A 16174-nucleotide genomic window follows, 5' to 3' on the forward strand; every position below is an offset into this window, starting at 1 on the left:
CTGAGCCCTTATTGCAGGAGAAGCTGTGGCCATTTGACTCTGTTGTTCCCTTACTGTCCTAGAAAGGGTGTATGATGTATTCAAGGAGGACCAGTCCCTCTGTGGGAGGGCTGCTCATTCAGCTTTGGGGTCTACTTGGCACTCAGCTCTTACATGGGGCTCCAAGAAGCAGAAGCATGCACAGCAGCCATATGCTAGTAAAGTCCTTTCTGGTGGCCAGCTAAACCAGGCTGAGGGTAACGACAAACCTGCTACTGAATTAGGGGGGTGTTTGCCCCAAGCATGTGAAGACTTCTCCAGGTGGAATGGACAGGCAGCTTTGGAGTTTGGTCAGACATCATAGATGCCGAGGTCATCTACTGCATCCTAAGCCATCGCTACTCATACTGACCTTAGTCTTGCCCCTGGACTCTGATGACTGGAGGAGTGAAGCTGATGATTTTCATACAGCTCTGCTTCACTTAAATTCACTTCACGCATAAGTCAAGACAACATCCCGTGATATCATTGATCCTCTTTGAAAATGAAGGGCAAATGACAACTTTTCCAGAATGACTCCAAGGTCTAAACAGGATCTGGTAGTAGTAGCCAAACCAGAAAGTTACTATCAAAAGCAAATGCCTCTTAAGTAATTGAGTTTTACACCTAGCTCTTAATTGCTTATGAAATGATTTTTTTTTCCATTTTGTTTGTCATTAACACTTCTAGCAGGAAAAATATCTAAAGAAAAAATTAAATTATCCTATTTTATTATTTCATAGCAGTTATTGAAAAATCATTGGCAAAGGGAATGCCTTATGAGGAAACTCCCTCCACCAATAGAGATTGCATCTCTTCTTCCAACTTAGAGCCTTAGAATTTCCAGAAGGCTGAGAAATTAAACCCAATGACTAGTAAGTGTCCGAGGCAGGATTTGAACCCAGGTGGACCTGATTTCAGTACTGTTTCTCCACCCACCATGAGGCACCACTGTGCCTCTTCTTGCAATCTCAAAAAGATTATACTGAATAAAGCTAACCTTTTTGAAATTGTATCTGTTCTTGTGCTTCTCCCTGATTTAGTAAATCTTCAGCAACTACTGTTTCTTAGGTTTTCAGGCTTGCTTTTCCTAGTTTCGTCTGTCATCTCTAACCTGTTGTGTGAATAGCTTAGTTTCCCTCTAATTTGCTATTTTGAATCTGCATAAACTTAAAAACAAGATTACCAAGCTTATTAAATGTGAATTTTTGAATGTGAAAATATTAGTGGATCTTGGTTATTTCTTTTGGCTGCATGGAAGCCTTTATTCTTACTTCCTGGTTGTGTTCTTCTTAGGTGTGGCTGCAAGAAAGTTATGCTCCAGGTAATGGCAGAACTTGTAGTACTTGAAGTCAAGTCATTTTAGCTTAACAAAAGTTGTTTCGTTTATTTTGTTTTTGTTTTTTTTTTTTTCAGTCTCCCTTTCCTGGTGATGATGAAGAAGAGGTTTTCGACAGTATTGTAAATGATGAAGTAAGGTATCCACGATTCTTGTCTACAGAAGCCATTTCCATAATGAGAAGGGTAAGAGCCAAACAGTATTCAGCAAGTCTCTTAAAACTATTTTTTTCCGAAGAAAACTATTGCAGCATTGCAGCATTTAATTTATTTATATTATCCTTACCCCCTATACAGATAGACAAATCATTAGCATATACATATTACACTACTTCTTGGGATTAGCAGAACTCTAATAGTGGATAAAAAGTGACCAGTCTGGGACTTTTGTATAGATTAAACTAAGCAACTTGTCCTAAATCACATAATTTGAGAGGTGGAAGAGATCTTTACAGCCACTAGTTCAAGCAGTCACAAATGTACCTTAACAGATATGAAGTGGTTTTCTTAGTTAAATGAAGTGAAAATACATTTACATGTCTCTGATTCAATAGAGATTCAGCAATAATGCTATCAACCCCTATATATGTGATAGAAAAATAGTCTGGTGTTCCCCTTTCCGGGTTATCTACACGTATACTTAGCCATGTATGTGGCTTGAATTTAGCATTGTCTAAAGAAAGGTTATTTAGTAACGATTATTGGCTGTCAAACTAAGCCTTTGAGAATGAAGGATGGGATCCTCAAAAGGTTTTAGAAGGAAGGTGAACGAAAGACAGCCTCTGAGAATCTTAGCAATGAAGGTGACTAGTTTTAATTTTACAATCTTGTGTTTGTGATATTAGCTACTGAGAAGAAATCCAGAACGGCGCCTGGGAGCTGGTGAGAAAGATGCAGAGGATGTAAAAAAGCATCCATTTTTCCGGGTAAGTAGGAAATTAAGGGAACTGTTAAAACTATTTAACAAATCATAATAGGAAAACTCAATCTGTCTGTTGTTCTTTGTTCTATGAAACAGCTAATTGATTGGAATGCTTTGCTAGCCAAGAAAGTAAAGCCACCGTTTGTTCCTACCATCAGAGGACGAGAGGATGTAAGTAATTTTGATGATGAATTTACCTCAGAAGCACCTATTCTGACCCCACCTCGGGAACCAAGGATACTTTCAGAAGAGGAGCAAGAAATGTTTCGAGATTTCGACTACATTGCAGATTGGTGTTGAGTTCCAAGACACTGTGAAACTAGCAGAGTGACTCACGAGAAGACAGACCTCTTTAGCCTAATAGCAACCCCTCCGCTTGCTCTCTGTGCCACCAGTAGCTTCTGATTTTGGAAATCACATGAAGATTTGTTTTTAAAGTACTAGTTTAATATCTTTCTTGAAGAGTGGCCTTTTGCAATGTATTTCCATTTTTAATCTGTGCACTGGAAACAGTTTTATGGGGTTTAAGCTGAATACAGGCCATATAAACATCCTTCACAGGTGGACACACTTGGATCAATGTTGTCTTTTTTTCCTTCCTCTTCTACAGTGGATACTTTTGTCCTATGCTTGCCTTAAGTGGAAGGAAGATCAGCTTGGGATCTAGAAAAGATAAAAGATAACCAGTTTACTTCATTCCACTGTGTTTTAAGAATAAAAGCTTGGGATGCAAATGATACTCAACCTTACCAAGATTCTATCAGAATAAGGCAAATGCTGTTATTTTTTTTAAAGGAATTACTGTAATATTATCCAAAAGTGTCATTTGCAACTTGTACACATTTTGGTGTTGAGTTTGAAAATAACGGAATGAATTGATGCCTTCTTTTGTAAATTTTCTATATTTATTAGGAGGAAATGTTTTTAATGCCTTATCTTTACCAACCATGTAAGTGCTTCCATAATAATATGGACAAGTTCTCAAAGCTACTTGCCAAACAGTTTTTTGTTTGTTAAGCATTGCTGAAACAAACAGAACATCAGCATTTTATTAAGAAAGTAAAGAAAGGAGTGCTTCTGGTCAGTATGAATTGAGATACTATATTTTCTGTACGCATTCCCAAAGCCTAGATGCTCCTGGATTTTCAGTCGTGACTTTCCAAATCAATGAACAAGATGGCCTTTTAAAAAAACGACCCACCCTTCATTTAGCATCCTAGTTCTTTTTGTATCTGCTGTATTAAGGTAAACGTATCATTTTTACACCATGGGGATTGTCAGTATATACATGCCATGAACATGTATATGTGTGAGTTGTAATCTATTTGATGTTCTAGGCTTGTTATTTAATTGTACCACTTTGTTACTTTGGCACAGTGGCCACGCAGACGCCTCCGACTCCAGCATTTACGTGAAGTACATTTGTATACATTTTAGGCCACTGAATCCAGATTTTATATTGGCAGTTACTGAGGGTAAAAAAGCAATATGTTGTAACAGAATGTATAAATATTTTTGATAAAACAGTGTATGTATATTTTATAAACCTATTATAACACTAAAAAACTGTACCTCAAAAGTCTCAAAAAGTAATTTGACCAAATATTTTCATAACACTTGAGAAGGGCCTGTTTTGGGTTATCTTTGTGTTGCTACAGGAAAGTCATTTTGCCAACTAGTGTTTCTCTTTGCCTAGAGCCTTTTTCCTTGTTGGTGACTCTAATGTTTTTCCCCTCAGTTAGGATATAGAATCTAGATAGCTCTAGCTCTATAGACATATAGATAACTCATAATCTTGGCTCAGCCACATAGGATCATCATACCTCACCAAGAGCAAGCCGTCAGCTTACCTGGACTGAATTCACCACGTAATTGCAATAAACAAACTTCCCTCTGAAACAATTCATATCTTGTAGGGAAAAATGAAAGCACACTGAGTTACAGAGAACTGAGCTCAAGATATCTTAAGGTGTTTCAAAAACCTTACAGCTCTCCACTGTCATTCGTGATTTGTCCTCTTCAGAACAGTGTAAGCCCCAAGAATACTGACAGTCCCGTTGATTGCCCTTTAACTCCACCAAAGTGATGATGATGATGATACAGAGCTCCTGATGCCATACAAGGAGGAGGGCCAACAAAGTCCTGGGAGAAAAGAGGCCTGGCATGTTGGGTTTATTCCTCAGAATTCCATATGCTTCCTCACTAGAGAGAGCAGCCCACTTTGTGGAGTTATCTTACCATGTCTGTGGTGCTGCCTGTCTTTAGCAGGGGTCAGAGGAAGAGCTTAGCTCAGGGCTCGGGATTTCATTGGAACTGTTCTATGACATGAGACATGAAATACTTTTGAGGTACAGTCTGCTTACTCTTTTTGGTTCTCAGATACACCCGGAGAGCCATGTCTGAAAAGGCTTTTAGCATTAAACACTGAAGTAGCCTTTTGTAACTACACATTGTACAGAAATTTTTTTTTAAATTGAAGTAAATCACTAAAAAAAATTAGAGGGCAGGGTATGTTCACACAATTAAGCTGAAGAAAGCACTAATTTTCTCTGTAGTTTTTTAAAGTTTATTTTTAGTCAGATTTAAAATTTTAAACTCTAGATTGTAAATATATTTTGCTATTCTGTATCTGTAAGTGGCTGCTCAGAGCACTTTGTAAGGAAATTAGGATATTTTAGAATGGTACACTATGCATTCATTAAAATGAGACGTGCCTTTTTAACAATGTCATTCTAAAAAAAACTTGAGTGTTTTGCAGTCATTAATTATCACAAATGCACAAATTAAAGTTTAAATAGATTGTACTTTGTAACTTTGGTTTTAAGTATGATTTTCTTTGAAAGATTTCCTGTGGCTTAGAACACGGCACTGAGGCCACGTTGCAGATTTAGTTGATTTTCGGAGCACTTGATGTCTCTAGTGAACTACAAAGCCCTGTCCCCAAACCGCATCCAGCTACGTCGCAGATGCGCACCCTGGGTCAGCAGGGGAGTGGGGGAAGAGCAGCTTAGATGTAAACCCCTTCCAGTACTGGAGGAAAAAGTGATGTTAGCACCTTTCTCCCCCTCCTCCCTCCCCCTCCCCACCCCCCAAGCAGGTTCACCCCATGATAAATCAGTAGCCCGTGACCTACGAGGAGCAGGACACATGGTCCACGGTTAACCTTGTGATCCTTACCCTTGGACGGAAATGATGCTTCCTTGTAGAACTCTATGTGAAGCACAAGTCGGGGAGGAGGAAAGGCCCTTGGAGGTTTCCGGAATCCCTCCCCCAAATTAAGCCAAATTCTTAGATACGGGCCGTTAGAACGCGGGGTGAGACAGCGCCCACCCAGAGGGGTTCCCAGGCTAGCCCCCAGACCGCCCGACTACCCCCGTCGCCAACTGAACCTTCTTGGGGAGGGGCTGCTGAGTGGGCGGGGAAGCCTCGCGGGGTGTTCAAGCCGCCCTCGGAGGCGTTAGACCCCAGCCCCGTCCCCCGCCGGCCGAGCCGTGTCCCCCGAGTCGTGAGCTGTAATCTGCGAGACTGGAGAAGCCGGGGCGTGTTTGGGCTGGGTGGGCTCGGAGGCGGGGGAAGGGAGCCCGCGAATGACTGACGGGTCAGGGTCCTTCGGGCCCCGCGGCGGCCGCTCTGCTCTAGGGCGCCGCCTCGTGGAAACACAAGTCAAAGTGAGTGTTGCTTAGACGAGGGCTTCAGCTTCTTAGATTGGATGAGTCTAATTGCGATTTGAGAGTTTTTGCGGCCCCTTGCCTCTCCACTTGCTGACTGCCCTTCACTCATTCAAACATTTCCGCCAGAGATGATTAGGACGCTAGAAAACCACGTTTGATGATGAGGAATGTTGACCAAAATGGGATTTGGGGATTCTCTGCATTTTCATTCTCCACGCCCTTGATGGCGACTCTTTCCCATCTACCGCTGAGGCCGTTCACTATAAATGCATTTTGGAGTAAACTACATAATCCCCTGGATTGAGATTCAGGAGTCCCGAGTTCTAGTATTACATACGTCCTTAAGGCCTGTGGTCTTGACTGAGCTCTCATTGTTAGCTCATCTTTAAAAAAAAAAAAAAAAAAAAAACTACAAAAATTAAGAGCTCCTCTATAAAATTAATCAGACATCTAAAAAATAAATAATCATCGGACTAGAAGCTGTCTTCTGCCCCAGCCACGAAACCGTGAGGATCCTTGACAGACCCCGAGATTCTCAGGGGTCCTTAGTCAGGCATGTGAGAGATTTGTTGACTTTCGTATGGATCCTCTCAGATTTAAAATTCTCCAAACTTGAAAGTGTGGGACCCCATTTAGAGCTTTCTGCTAATGGGGGGAAATGCCTGTTTAAAGCAACAGAGCAGAATGATTTGAGAATTATAATTAAAAGGTTTCTCATCAAAGAAAAAATTTTAGATTTATTAGATTCAAACAGACTTGCTCTAAGCGACAATAAGGCTCTCAGACTCAAAAGGAAGAGATGTGGTCTGAGGTTGGAATTTTAAAATGACTCGGCTTTATTGACCTAGAAAAGGTTTTGTAATCTAGGAATCTTTAGTAGTAACTGGAAGCTACTTTCAAGAGTGATTTTATTTTCACTATGTCCTCGCAAGCTGTATTGAGAAAGTGTCAGAAAAATTTCTAGGAGCCTCCTAGTTACCTCATCACTGTGCTTTGGCTCCATAAAGACCTGGCCTGGCAAGGAAAATTATTCTAATTGTTGAAATCCTTCCCTCAGTAGCTAACATTGCTGAAATAAAAATAAGGACACATCAACAGGATAAATCCTCTAATGCCTCAAAGATTGATTTAGGAGTATTCCAGTGGATTGACTCATAAGGTCATTTAAAAAGTGATTTTATAATACCTTTATACTGTAGTTCACCATACACCAAAAAAAAAAAAAAAAAAAAAAGTGTTTTGTAGCCAAGAAATAAGTAACCCCTTCATTGTTTATCCGTCAAGATTCATCTGGGTGGGATGGGGAAGAATAGAATTTGGTTAATAATTAGGGGTCATGGTGAAGAAAGTTGCCAGAAGAATTGAATGCCTTTTTACCAAGAGCTCCCTCTTCTCTGTCTCACTATATCCACCACCCATTTCACAGGAAGAGATAGCTTTTTGCCAAGCAAATGATCCCTTTCCATTCCATCTTCTGCAGCAAGTTGCTCTGTCTTCCTTACTGTCTCATTTCTGTCTCTGGCTATTTTTCTGCTTCTTACAAACTATACCCATGTCTCTCTCGCCTTCACAAATCCTCCAATTCAGCCATTAATCAACATGCATCCTTGAGAAGTCCATCTATAGTTGGTGCCTCCGATTCCAGCCCTGTTTCTTGACTCACTGGTCTGGCTTCCAACCTCGTGATTCAGTTGAAACCTTTACAGAATTACCAATCGTCTCTTAATCACCAAATCCAACGGCCTTTTTCTTCATTTTCATCTAGAACACTGCCTGCTTCCTATGTTTTTGCCGTACTGCTTGCACTTTCCTGGCTCTCCTACCTATATGATGGCACCTTTGTTGGATTTCCGTTCAGGTCATGCCCCGACAACTCTGGCTGTCCTCCAAGGCTGTGTCCTAAGGCCTCCTCTTCTCCCTTTAAGTAGGAGTCACTGATCTTTGTACACAACTTCCTGATGTGCTTATCCAGTCCTAACCTCATTCTTACGATTCCAGGTTCCTATTGAACATTCTAAACTGAATGACCCACAAGTAGCTTAAATTCATCCTGTCCAAAACAGAACTCGTCTTTCCTTCATAATGGAAAAAAATACATTGTTTTTCTCTTTTGTTAGCCATTTCCCAACGTTGTTAAATAGGTTGTCCTTGGCTTGCCAGTTGTACTCCTCTGTTCTATCTCGTTGCATCAACTCCCTCACTGCCTCTATTGATCACTTGTGATTCAATTTCTCCTATTCTACTGAAGGTCTCCTGGCACTGGACTTAGGTGAACACTGAACACTATGTCTTCCCTTCACCTTCCTTAGTAGGTGGACTTAGTAGCATCCATTTCCTTTTCCCCAATTTTCCTATTATTGTAAAGGATACCAACTTCTAATCCAGCCTCCCAACCACTGATTAATGACAAGTTCGTTGATTCCGACTTTGTGACACATCTCATATATGCTCCCTTCTCTCTGATTCTGCCACTGGAATGGGTGCAAGTCCTTATCACTCACAGCTGGAACATTACAATAACTTATTGATTAGCCTCCCTCCTTAAACTCTCTAGTGGCTCCAGACTATCCAGTTAACTGTCAAAAGTGATCTTCCTACAGCCCAGGTCTGACCATGTGGCTCCCCATTGCCTCCAGGATAAGATTTATGATTTTCTGTGTCTCTTCTTGCTTTTAAGACCCTGTTTTTAATCTATTCACTATATCACAGCTGCCTCTCTCATATAATACAAATAACATATCTTTAACATTGTCAGCAGACACTGTTTTCTCCTTTTGTTTTTTTCGGTGCTTAGCCCGGTGCCCAGCACATAGTAATATTATGATAAATACTTGTTGACCAACAAGTTGGTTCCCAAACTTAAAAGTTGGGGACAAGAAAATAAGTCAATGAAGGAGCCCAAGAAGAATCAGTCAGGTAAGAAAATCAAGTAAAAGTTGTCATTACAACCAAAAGAGATGATAGAGAAGATCAGGGTCAACACTGAAGTATTACAGAGAATCACTGAAGGTGAAACCACTAGATTTGACAACTGGCTATTGACAATCAATCAACTAGCATTTAGTAAATACCTACTATGTACCAAGAGACCTTGGAGAGCGCCCACAGCTTTGGGAGAGTAGTGGGATCAGAAACCAAATTGCAAATGGTTGCCAGGAGAGGCAATGGACCCAGGGAGCCAGAGGAGAGGAATCCAAATGGCGAGGCAAGGACAAAAATGTAACTGGGAAATGTTTAACAGAATGAAAATGGAATATAACATGTTAATATTGATTATGGTAATAATAATAATGGACATTTATAAAGTGCTTATTATGTGTCAGGCACTGTGCTAAATGTTTCATAAATACCTCATTTGAGCCTCACAACAACCTTGAGAGATTGATGGTAATAATAGTAATGGACATTTGTATAGTACGTGCCAGGCACTGTGCTAAGTGCTTTACAATTAATATCTCATTTGATCTTCATAACAATCCTGAGAAGTAGGTGCTATTTTTATCTCCCTTTTACAGATGAGGAAACTGAGGTAAATAGAGATTAAGTGATTTGCCTAGAGTCTCACGGTTAGGAAATCTGAAGTTGGATTTGAACTCAGGACTTTGTAACTTAACTTTGTGCTGTATCCACTATTCCATCTAGCTGAAGAAAATGATAGGGTATGGGATAAAGGAAGAAATTAAGCAAATGTATTTTGTTAGCCTTGGGAAGGAGGAGTACGGCCTTACCTTCTGAAACTGAAATCAAGGAGGAAGAGAATGGAGGTATGGAAGAGGAGATATAAGAGAACTTTAAAAAGGGGGTCTCAATCTTTTGGAGTCAGGATACTTGGATTTTCTTCCCAGCTCTGACATTTATTATTTATTATGTGACTTTGAGCTAAATCAATTAAGCCTCAGTTTCCTCCCCTTGAGAAAGAGTAATGTTGATACTGCTTCATAGGGTTGTTGTATCAGGTTAGATAAACTGTGTCTATAAAATGCTTTGTCAACTTTAAAGTGCTAAGCAACGTTAGCCATTATTATTGACCAGCATCTGGTGTTACCAAAAGCCAAGGTCCTCAGACCATTTGTCTAATACGTTAAGATTTACAAAATGAATTCACTCAAAGTATATTGTTTGATTCTCATAATAGCCTGGTCAGATAGGTTGGGAAGGCATTATTCTCCCCATTTTTTTAAGAGGAGGAAACTGAGGCTCAATGAGTTTCAGTCACACAACTATTAAAGAGTTAGCAATCTAATGGTCTTTTGACGTCATATACCCTATTCAATGCTTCTTCAAAACAAACCAGGGAAAGAAGCAGGACCCATTTAAAGACATTAAGGCTGAAATTTTGGTGTATTGCCCAAGGTCATTCAGCTAGTTCAGTGTTGGAGCTGGGATTTGGACCTGCTATCTGCCAATTCCCAATCCAGTTTTCTTTGTAGCACAGTGTATACGTACTGTCTTGGACTTGGTGTCAGCTGGGTTTGGATCCCATTCCTTTTCTTACTGAGATTTTTTTTTCCATATTTACAGAAGATCCTCATATCTATAAACTGGAGGTGACAGGAATAATACCTGTAGTACCTCCTTCACAAGATACCCCAATGAGAAAGTCCGCCAGGTAGTTTGCACACTGAAAGCGTTAAAAGGGGAAAGACTGAGAGAATGGTCTGAAAGTTAATACCACAGGTAGAGTTCCATGGCCACTTCCAGCACCATCCTAGCCCCCAGCAAAACTGATGGACACCCCCCCAAATTAGCTTGGAGGACTTGATGTCGGCCAATTGATTGCCAGTAGACCTGGAGTAATAAGTTTGACAACATCTAATGTTTCATATTGGCTCTTTAAATGTCTGGAGCCCAACAAGTTATGATGCTGACAAGAGAGGGATGGGTGTGTGTGTGTGTGTGTGTGTGTGTGTGTGTGTGTGTGTGTGTGTGTGTGTGTGTGTCCATCTGGCTGGCTGCAGGGGCTGAGGAATCTGAGGGTACGGCATTTCAATGCTCCCACATTTGGCAGATGAGATGAAAACTCCAGCAGAAGGAAAAGCCAGGATGACAATTCGGAACACTGGCACAGGACACAGCGGCCTCTTCTCTGGATTAGGACCAGATGGGTAGTAGGCCGGCTCCCCTCAGCTGTAGCTTGGGATAATTAAAGTAAATCTTGCACCTGTGATACAAGACGAACTCAGAAACTGAAAAGACTGGGCAAAGAGAGCCGGCCGAGGAGAACACAAAGGTTTGCTGTCAAGAGGCATCCAGTTGGAGAAGCAATTAGTTTGATGGAACAGCAAGATGACTTCTGGCTTTTAACTCATTGTTACCTTGGCAGATTGAAACTGACTTAAGGAAAACCATGGAAAGGACTTAGTAAGTCTCATTGGTACAGTAAACAGATGGGTTATTTTAATGATCACAGACAAGTTTTGATCGTGACCCCGAATCTGGCCAAACAGCAAGAAGCCCATACTCATGGGGCTGCCAAAAGCACAGCAGTCTCAAAAGCAAGGACTTGAGAAGAGCTGTGAGACACACTTCCCCCTGGCCCTGTGCAGAGGTGGGAGGTTCCTGAGTATGGGACGCTTCATATATTTTCAGATAAGTTCATTATATTGATTTTTAAAATTTTTTTTCATCCATCTTTTCCTTTTTTTCTTTTTTTGTTTTCTTTAAGTAATATTTTTTCTTATATAAAATGCCTCTCTGGAAAGGCAGGGAGAATTTTAAGTAAAACAAAACACATTGATAACAATTATTTTTAAAGGAAGGACTAGGATTCCATATCTTATTCTGCCATGAATTGGTTTTGTGATTTTGAATGAGACATCTTTTGTTTTTATCATAGCTTTTTATTTACAAGATATATGCATGGGTAATTTTTCAGCACTGACAATTGCCAAACCTTTTGTTCCAATTTTTCCCTTCCTTCTCCCCACCCTCTCCCCAAGATGGCAGGTTGACCAATACATGTTAAACATGTTAAAGCATAAGTTAAATACAATATATGTATACATGTCCATACAGTTATTTTGCTGTACAAAAAGAAATCGGACTTTGAAATAGTGTACAATTAACTTGTGAAGGAAATCAAAAATGCAGGTGGACAAAAATATAGGGATTGGGAATTCTATGTAATGGTTCATAGTCATCTTCCAGAGTTCTTTCGCTGGGTGTAGCTGGTTCAGTTCATTACTGCTCTATTGGAACTGATTTAGTTCATCTCATCGCCGAAAAGGGCCACGTCCATCAGAATTGATCATCATATAGTATTGTTGTTGAAGTATATAATGATCTCCTGGTCCTGCTCATTTCACTCAGCATCAGTTTGTGTAAGTCTCTCCAGGCCTTTCTGAAATCATCCTGCTGGTCATTTCTTACAGAACAATAATATTCCATAATTTGAATGAGATCTTCACCAATCTGGGCTTTACATGTACTCATCTGTAAAATGCAGAGATGGAAAAAGATCAAGCTCAGCCACCAAAAGCAGAAAGCTAGTTTGTGAAATTGTTGGAATATTAATTATGGAAAAGTCATCATCCCCAGACAGTTTTTCTACAACTTTAAATTACAGATTACATGCTGATCTAAATTGGTAGAGGGAATCCATCATACTGGGAATTCTTTGGAGGAGGGAGAGAAAGAAGAAAACAAGCATTTTAAAAAAATACCTACTATGTGCTAGGCACTGTGCTAAGCACTTTTCAAATATCACTTCATTTACTTCTAAGTGCTATTATTAACCCCCATTTTACAACCAGGGAAACTGAGGCAGAAAGACGTTAAGTGATTTGCCAGGGATACCCAATTAGTAATTGTTTCAGGCTACATTTGAATTTAGGACATTTGGCTCCAAATACAGCATTCAATCCACCAGACCACCCAGCTGTAGAGATGAAAGCACAAGGCCAGATTGCCACTCATCCCCAAATATGTGGCTCCCATCATCTATATATACACATCGACACACACATACAGAGATCAATGCCATAAAAATGTTAGAGCCATCACAATACATCTTTACCTATGTTTATTATTTTATATAACTTAGAAGCAATATGAAATAATAAAGAACTCTGAACTTGAGAGCAGATTTGGGTCTTAATCATTCCACCCTGGCCACTCACCAGTGGGGTGATCTTGGATGAATCTTACCTTTCTTGGTTTCCCTTTTTTTGTGTCCAAATATGGATTGGGAAGCAGTTGGGTGGTAAGTGGAATGTGAATCCTACCTCCGACACATCTCCGAGCTGTGGGAGTCGAGGGAAGTCATTTAAAATCTTTTAGGTTTGGCTTCCTCATTTGTGATACAAGGCACCTACCTCAGGAGAAATCAAATGAGGTAATAATATTTAGTGCTTTGCAAGCCTTCACTTTATTATTACATTTGCTATTATTAACCAAAAATAATGAAGTGGACCACGGTGCATATCCTTGGAGCCAACAGTGTCACTACTGGGTCTGTATCCAACTTTATGATCCAATATGGTAGCCATCCTTTCTGGCTTTGTGACATCTGCAAAAATAATGTACATGACTGCATAATTATACGACTGGAAGAAATGTCAGAAACTAATAAGTCTGACTCATACCCAAACAAGAATTCCCCCTACAATATACCCAACTAGCCATTCAGCCTTTGTTTGAATACTTCCAATACAAGGTAAGCTACTGCCTCTCAAGGCAGAACATTCCACTTTATATATGTCAAATGTAATTTTGCTTCTTTCCAACTTTCACCCACAACTCCTTGATTCTGCCTTTTGGGGCTAAACAAAACAAATCTAATCCCTGCTCTAAGTTAAATCCTAAAAATAGAGATGACCATCACCCTTCCTTGCACTTTCTTTTTCTTGCCTTCATCATTCTGGTTGCTTCACTTTCAGCACTCTATATTAGCTGCCTTACACTGGACCTATTAGGATGTAAATTTCTTGAGGGCAAGGACCATCTTATTTTCTTATTTTACCTATTTTGTCCTTTTTTGGATAAATCACATACTTATTAATATATTTCCTAACTGGGGTTTCCCAGAATGGAACAAGTCTTCACAGAGGCTATTAGCTCACTATCTTAAGCACATTGCCCCTGCCAGTGAAGCTGAGGATCAATAACACTGGCTTCTATTGGCCGCCATATTACTCTGTTGACTCACATTAAGCTTATAGGGCTCTAAAACATCCAGATCTGATTCCAAATTCAATTCCTTAATAAAAGTTGATTATTTTAAAAACTGTGTGCGATACATAAATGGCCATATATCTATAAACCCACAAGAATTTCTTTCTTCTTAGACAGCTTAATGTTTACACATATCAAAATCTTTTGGATTATGTCATCCAATATAATAGACATTATAGACTAATACAAAGAGCATGAGTTCGAATTCAGCTCTGCTACCTCTTAGCCATGTGATCTTTAACAAGTGGCTGGATTCTCTGGGTTCTCAGTATCTTCATCAGAAAAAGTAAAGAGTTTGTACTAGAACTTGACCTTTAAGGTTCCTTCTAGCCCTGAAACTATGGCCTTATGACTCAAAATGATAGCCATCCCTTCTGGTTTGGTGCCCTCTGCAAACCTGATAAATGTTCTATTTTCCATGAGGACTCAAAGACAGCATGGCTGGAAACAAGAACAGTGTGGCAAAGGAGTAGGGTTGCCCCAATCAGGACTTGAGTCTTCAAATGAAATCCCCAAAAGACCAGTCAGATATTAGACTTTACTCAGAGCTGAGGATATACTCCAAATGTGGGTTAATCTTCTGAGCGTTTCCATCCACTTCAGTGGAAGGAGACCCCTCTGGACCGTGAGAAGCATAATCTTGAAACTGAGGTTAGAAGTTTGTTAGTGGTTCTTCATACCCTAATGCAGATGGTATTTTTACACCCTCAGATGTGCTGCCCTAAAAAAACCTAAGACCTTGACAATTTGATAATCATAAAGAAATACTATCTTATTGCCTGTCAGGAAATGGGACTCTTAGTGTGATAATCTTTGCCTCCTGTCCAGGATGAAATTCCTTTAGTGTGACAAATGTATTAGGGAACTTTTTTGTTTCTTTCTCTAAATGTGTCTCTGAAATCGCTTGATACTGATTCCTCTGTTCTGGTGGGGTTCAGTTGCTAGCTAGGAATAAACACTCTTAAATTTACATTATTTTGGCTGTCCTATATTTTCTCTCGTCTGGGCACTTCACCATGAATTATAATATTATAATAAGGAGTTGGAACCATGCAAATTCACATCTAGTTCCTGGGAACCCACACCTCAGCAAGAATCCTTTATCTCCTGTTTGTTGCCTAGACAGAGAAAACCTCATACATTAGACTGAATTTCTTATGCCCATATCTTATGAAATGATGCATATCCTCGGATCCAACAGTGTCACTACTGGATCTATAGCCAAAAGAGATCATAAAAGAGGGGGAAATGACCCTTATGTGCAAAAAAAATTTGTAGCACCTCTTTTTAAAGTGCAAGGAACTGGAAACCGAGTGGATGCCCATCAGCTGGGGGATGGTTGAATAAGTTATGGCACAGAAATGTAATGGAATATTTTTGTTCTCTAAGAAATGATGAGCAGGATGATTTCAGAAACGCCTAGAGAGACTTACATGAACTGAAGCTGAGTGAAGTGAGCCCAACCAGGAGAACATTGTACAAAGTAAAAACAAGACTGTATGATGATCAGATACGATAGAATTAGCTCTCCTCAGCAATATAATGATCCAAAACAATTCCAATAAACTTGGGATGGAAAATGCATCTGCATCCAGAGAGAGAAATATGAAAACTGAATATATATTAAAACATGTTTTTTTTTTTTTCTGGTTACTTTTCCTTTTCTAGTCATTTTCCCCTTTTGTCTGATTTTTCTTGAATAATATGACTAATGTAGAAATATGTTTAAAATGATCATACATATATAAACTATGTCAAATTGTATTCTTGGGAAGGAAGGAATGAAGGCAGTAAGGGAGAAAAAAAATTTGGAACTCAAAATCTTATAAAAATAAATATTGAAAACTACTTTTATATGTAATTAGAAAAATAAAATAATATCAAAAACTATTTTTATAGGTAATTGGAACAATCAAATACTACTGAAATTTTTTAAATGTTTAAGAGTAAAAGGAAAGAGTAGTAAAAAAAGTAAAAATGTTTAAGAGTAAAAGGAAAAAAAAACTGAGTTCCTTGAAATAATATACCCTCCTTTATTTTTCTTTGTATTCCC

At 39.4% G+C, this 16174-nt stretch overlaps 1 protein-coding gene and 1 long non-coding RNA gene across 4 annotated transcripts in view; one reads left to right on the forward strand and one right to left on the reverse strand.

The window, feature by feature from the left end:
* The window catches only part of PKN2 (protein kinase N2), a 181389-nt gene extending 176299 nt beyond the window's left edge, over positions 1-5090 (forward strand). For all 3 annotated transcript variants that reach the window (XM_051999330.1, XM_051999331.1, XM_051999332.1), the window contains 3 exons: positions 1435-1542; positions 2202-2282; positions 2375-5090. In XM_051999330.1, the coding sequence (XP_051855290.1) occupies positions 1435-1542; positions 2202-2282; positions 2375-2578 (393 nt within the window). In that variant the 3' untranslated portion in view covers positions 2579-5090. The remainder of the gene's footprint in view (positions 1-1434; positions 1543-2201; positions 2283-2374) is intronic.
* A 6678-nt stretch (positions 5091-11768) lies between these two features.
* On the reverse strand, positions 11769-15937 carry LOC127563107 (uncharacterized). The gene is made up of 2 exons (XR_007953893.1): positions 13096-15937; positions 11769-12381 (listed from the first exon to the last, which is right to left on the reverse strand). It is a non-coding gene; the product is annotated as an uncharacterized LOC127563107 (long non-coding RNA).
* Positions 15938-16174: the final 237 nt, after the last annotated feature.

Source organism: Antechinus flavipes, chromosome 4 (assembly GCF_016432865.1).
Source record: "Antechinus flavipes isolate AdamAnt ecotype Samford, QLD, Australia chromosome 4, AdamAnt_v2, whole genome shotgun sequence".
Classification (NCBI taxonomy): Eukaryota; Metazoa; Chordata; class Mammalia; order Dasyuromorphia; family Dasyuridae; genus Antechinus; species Antechinus flavipes.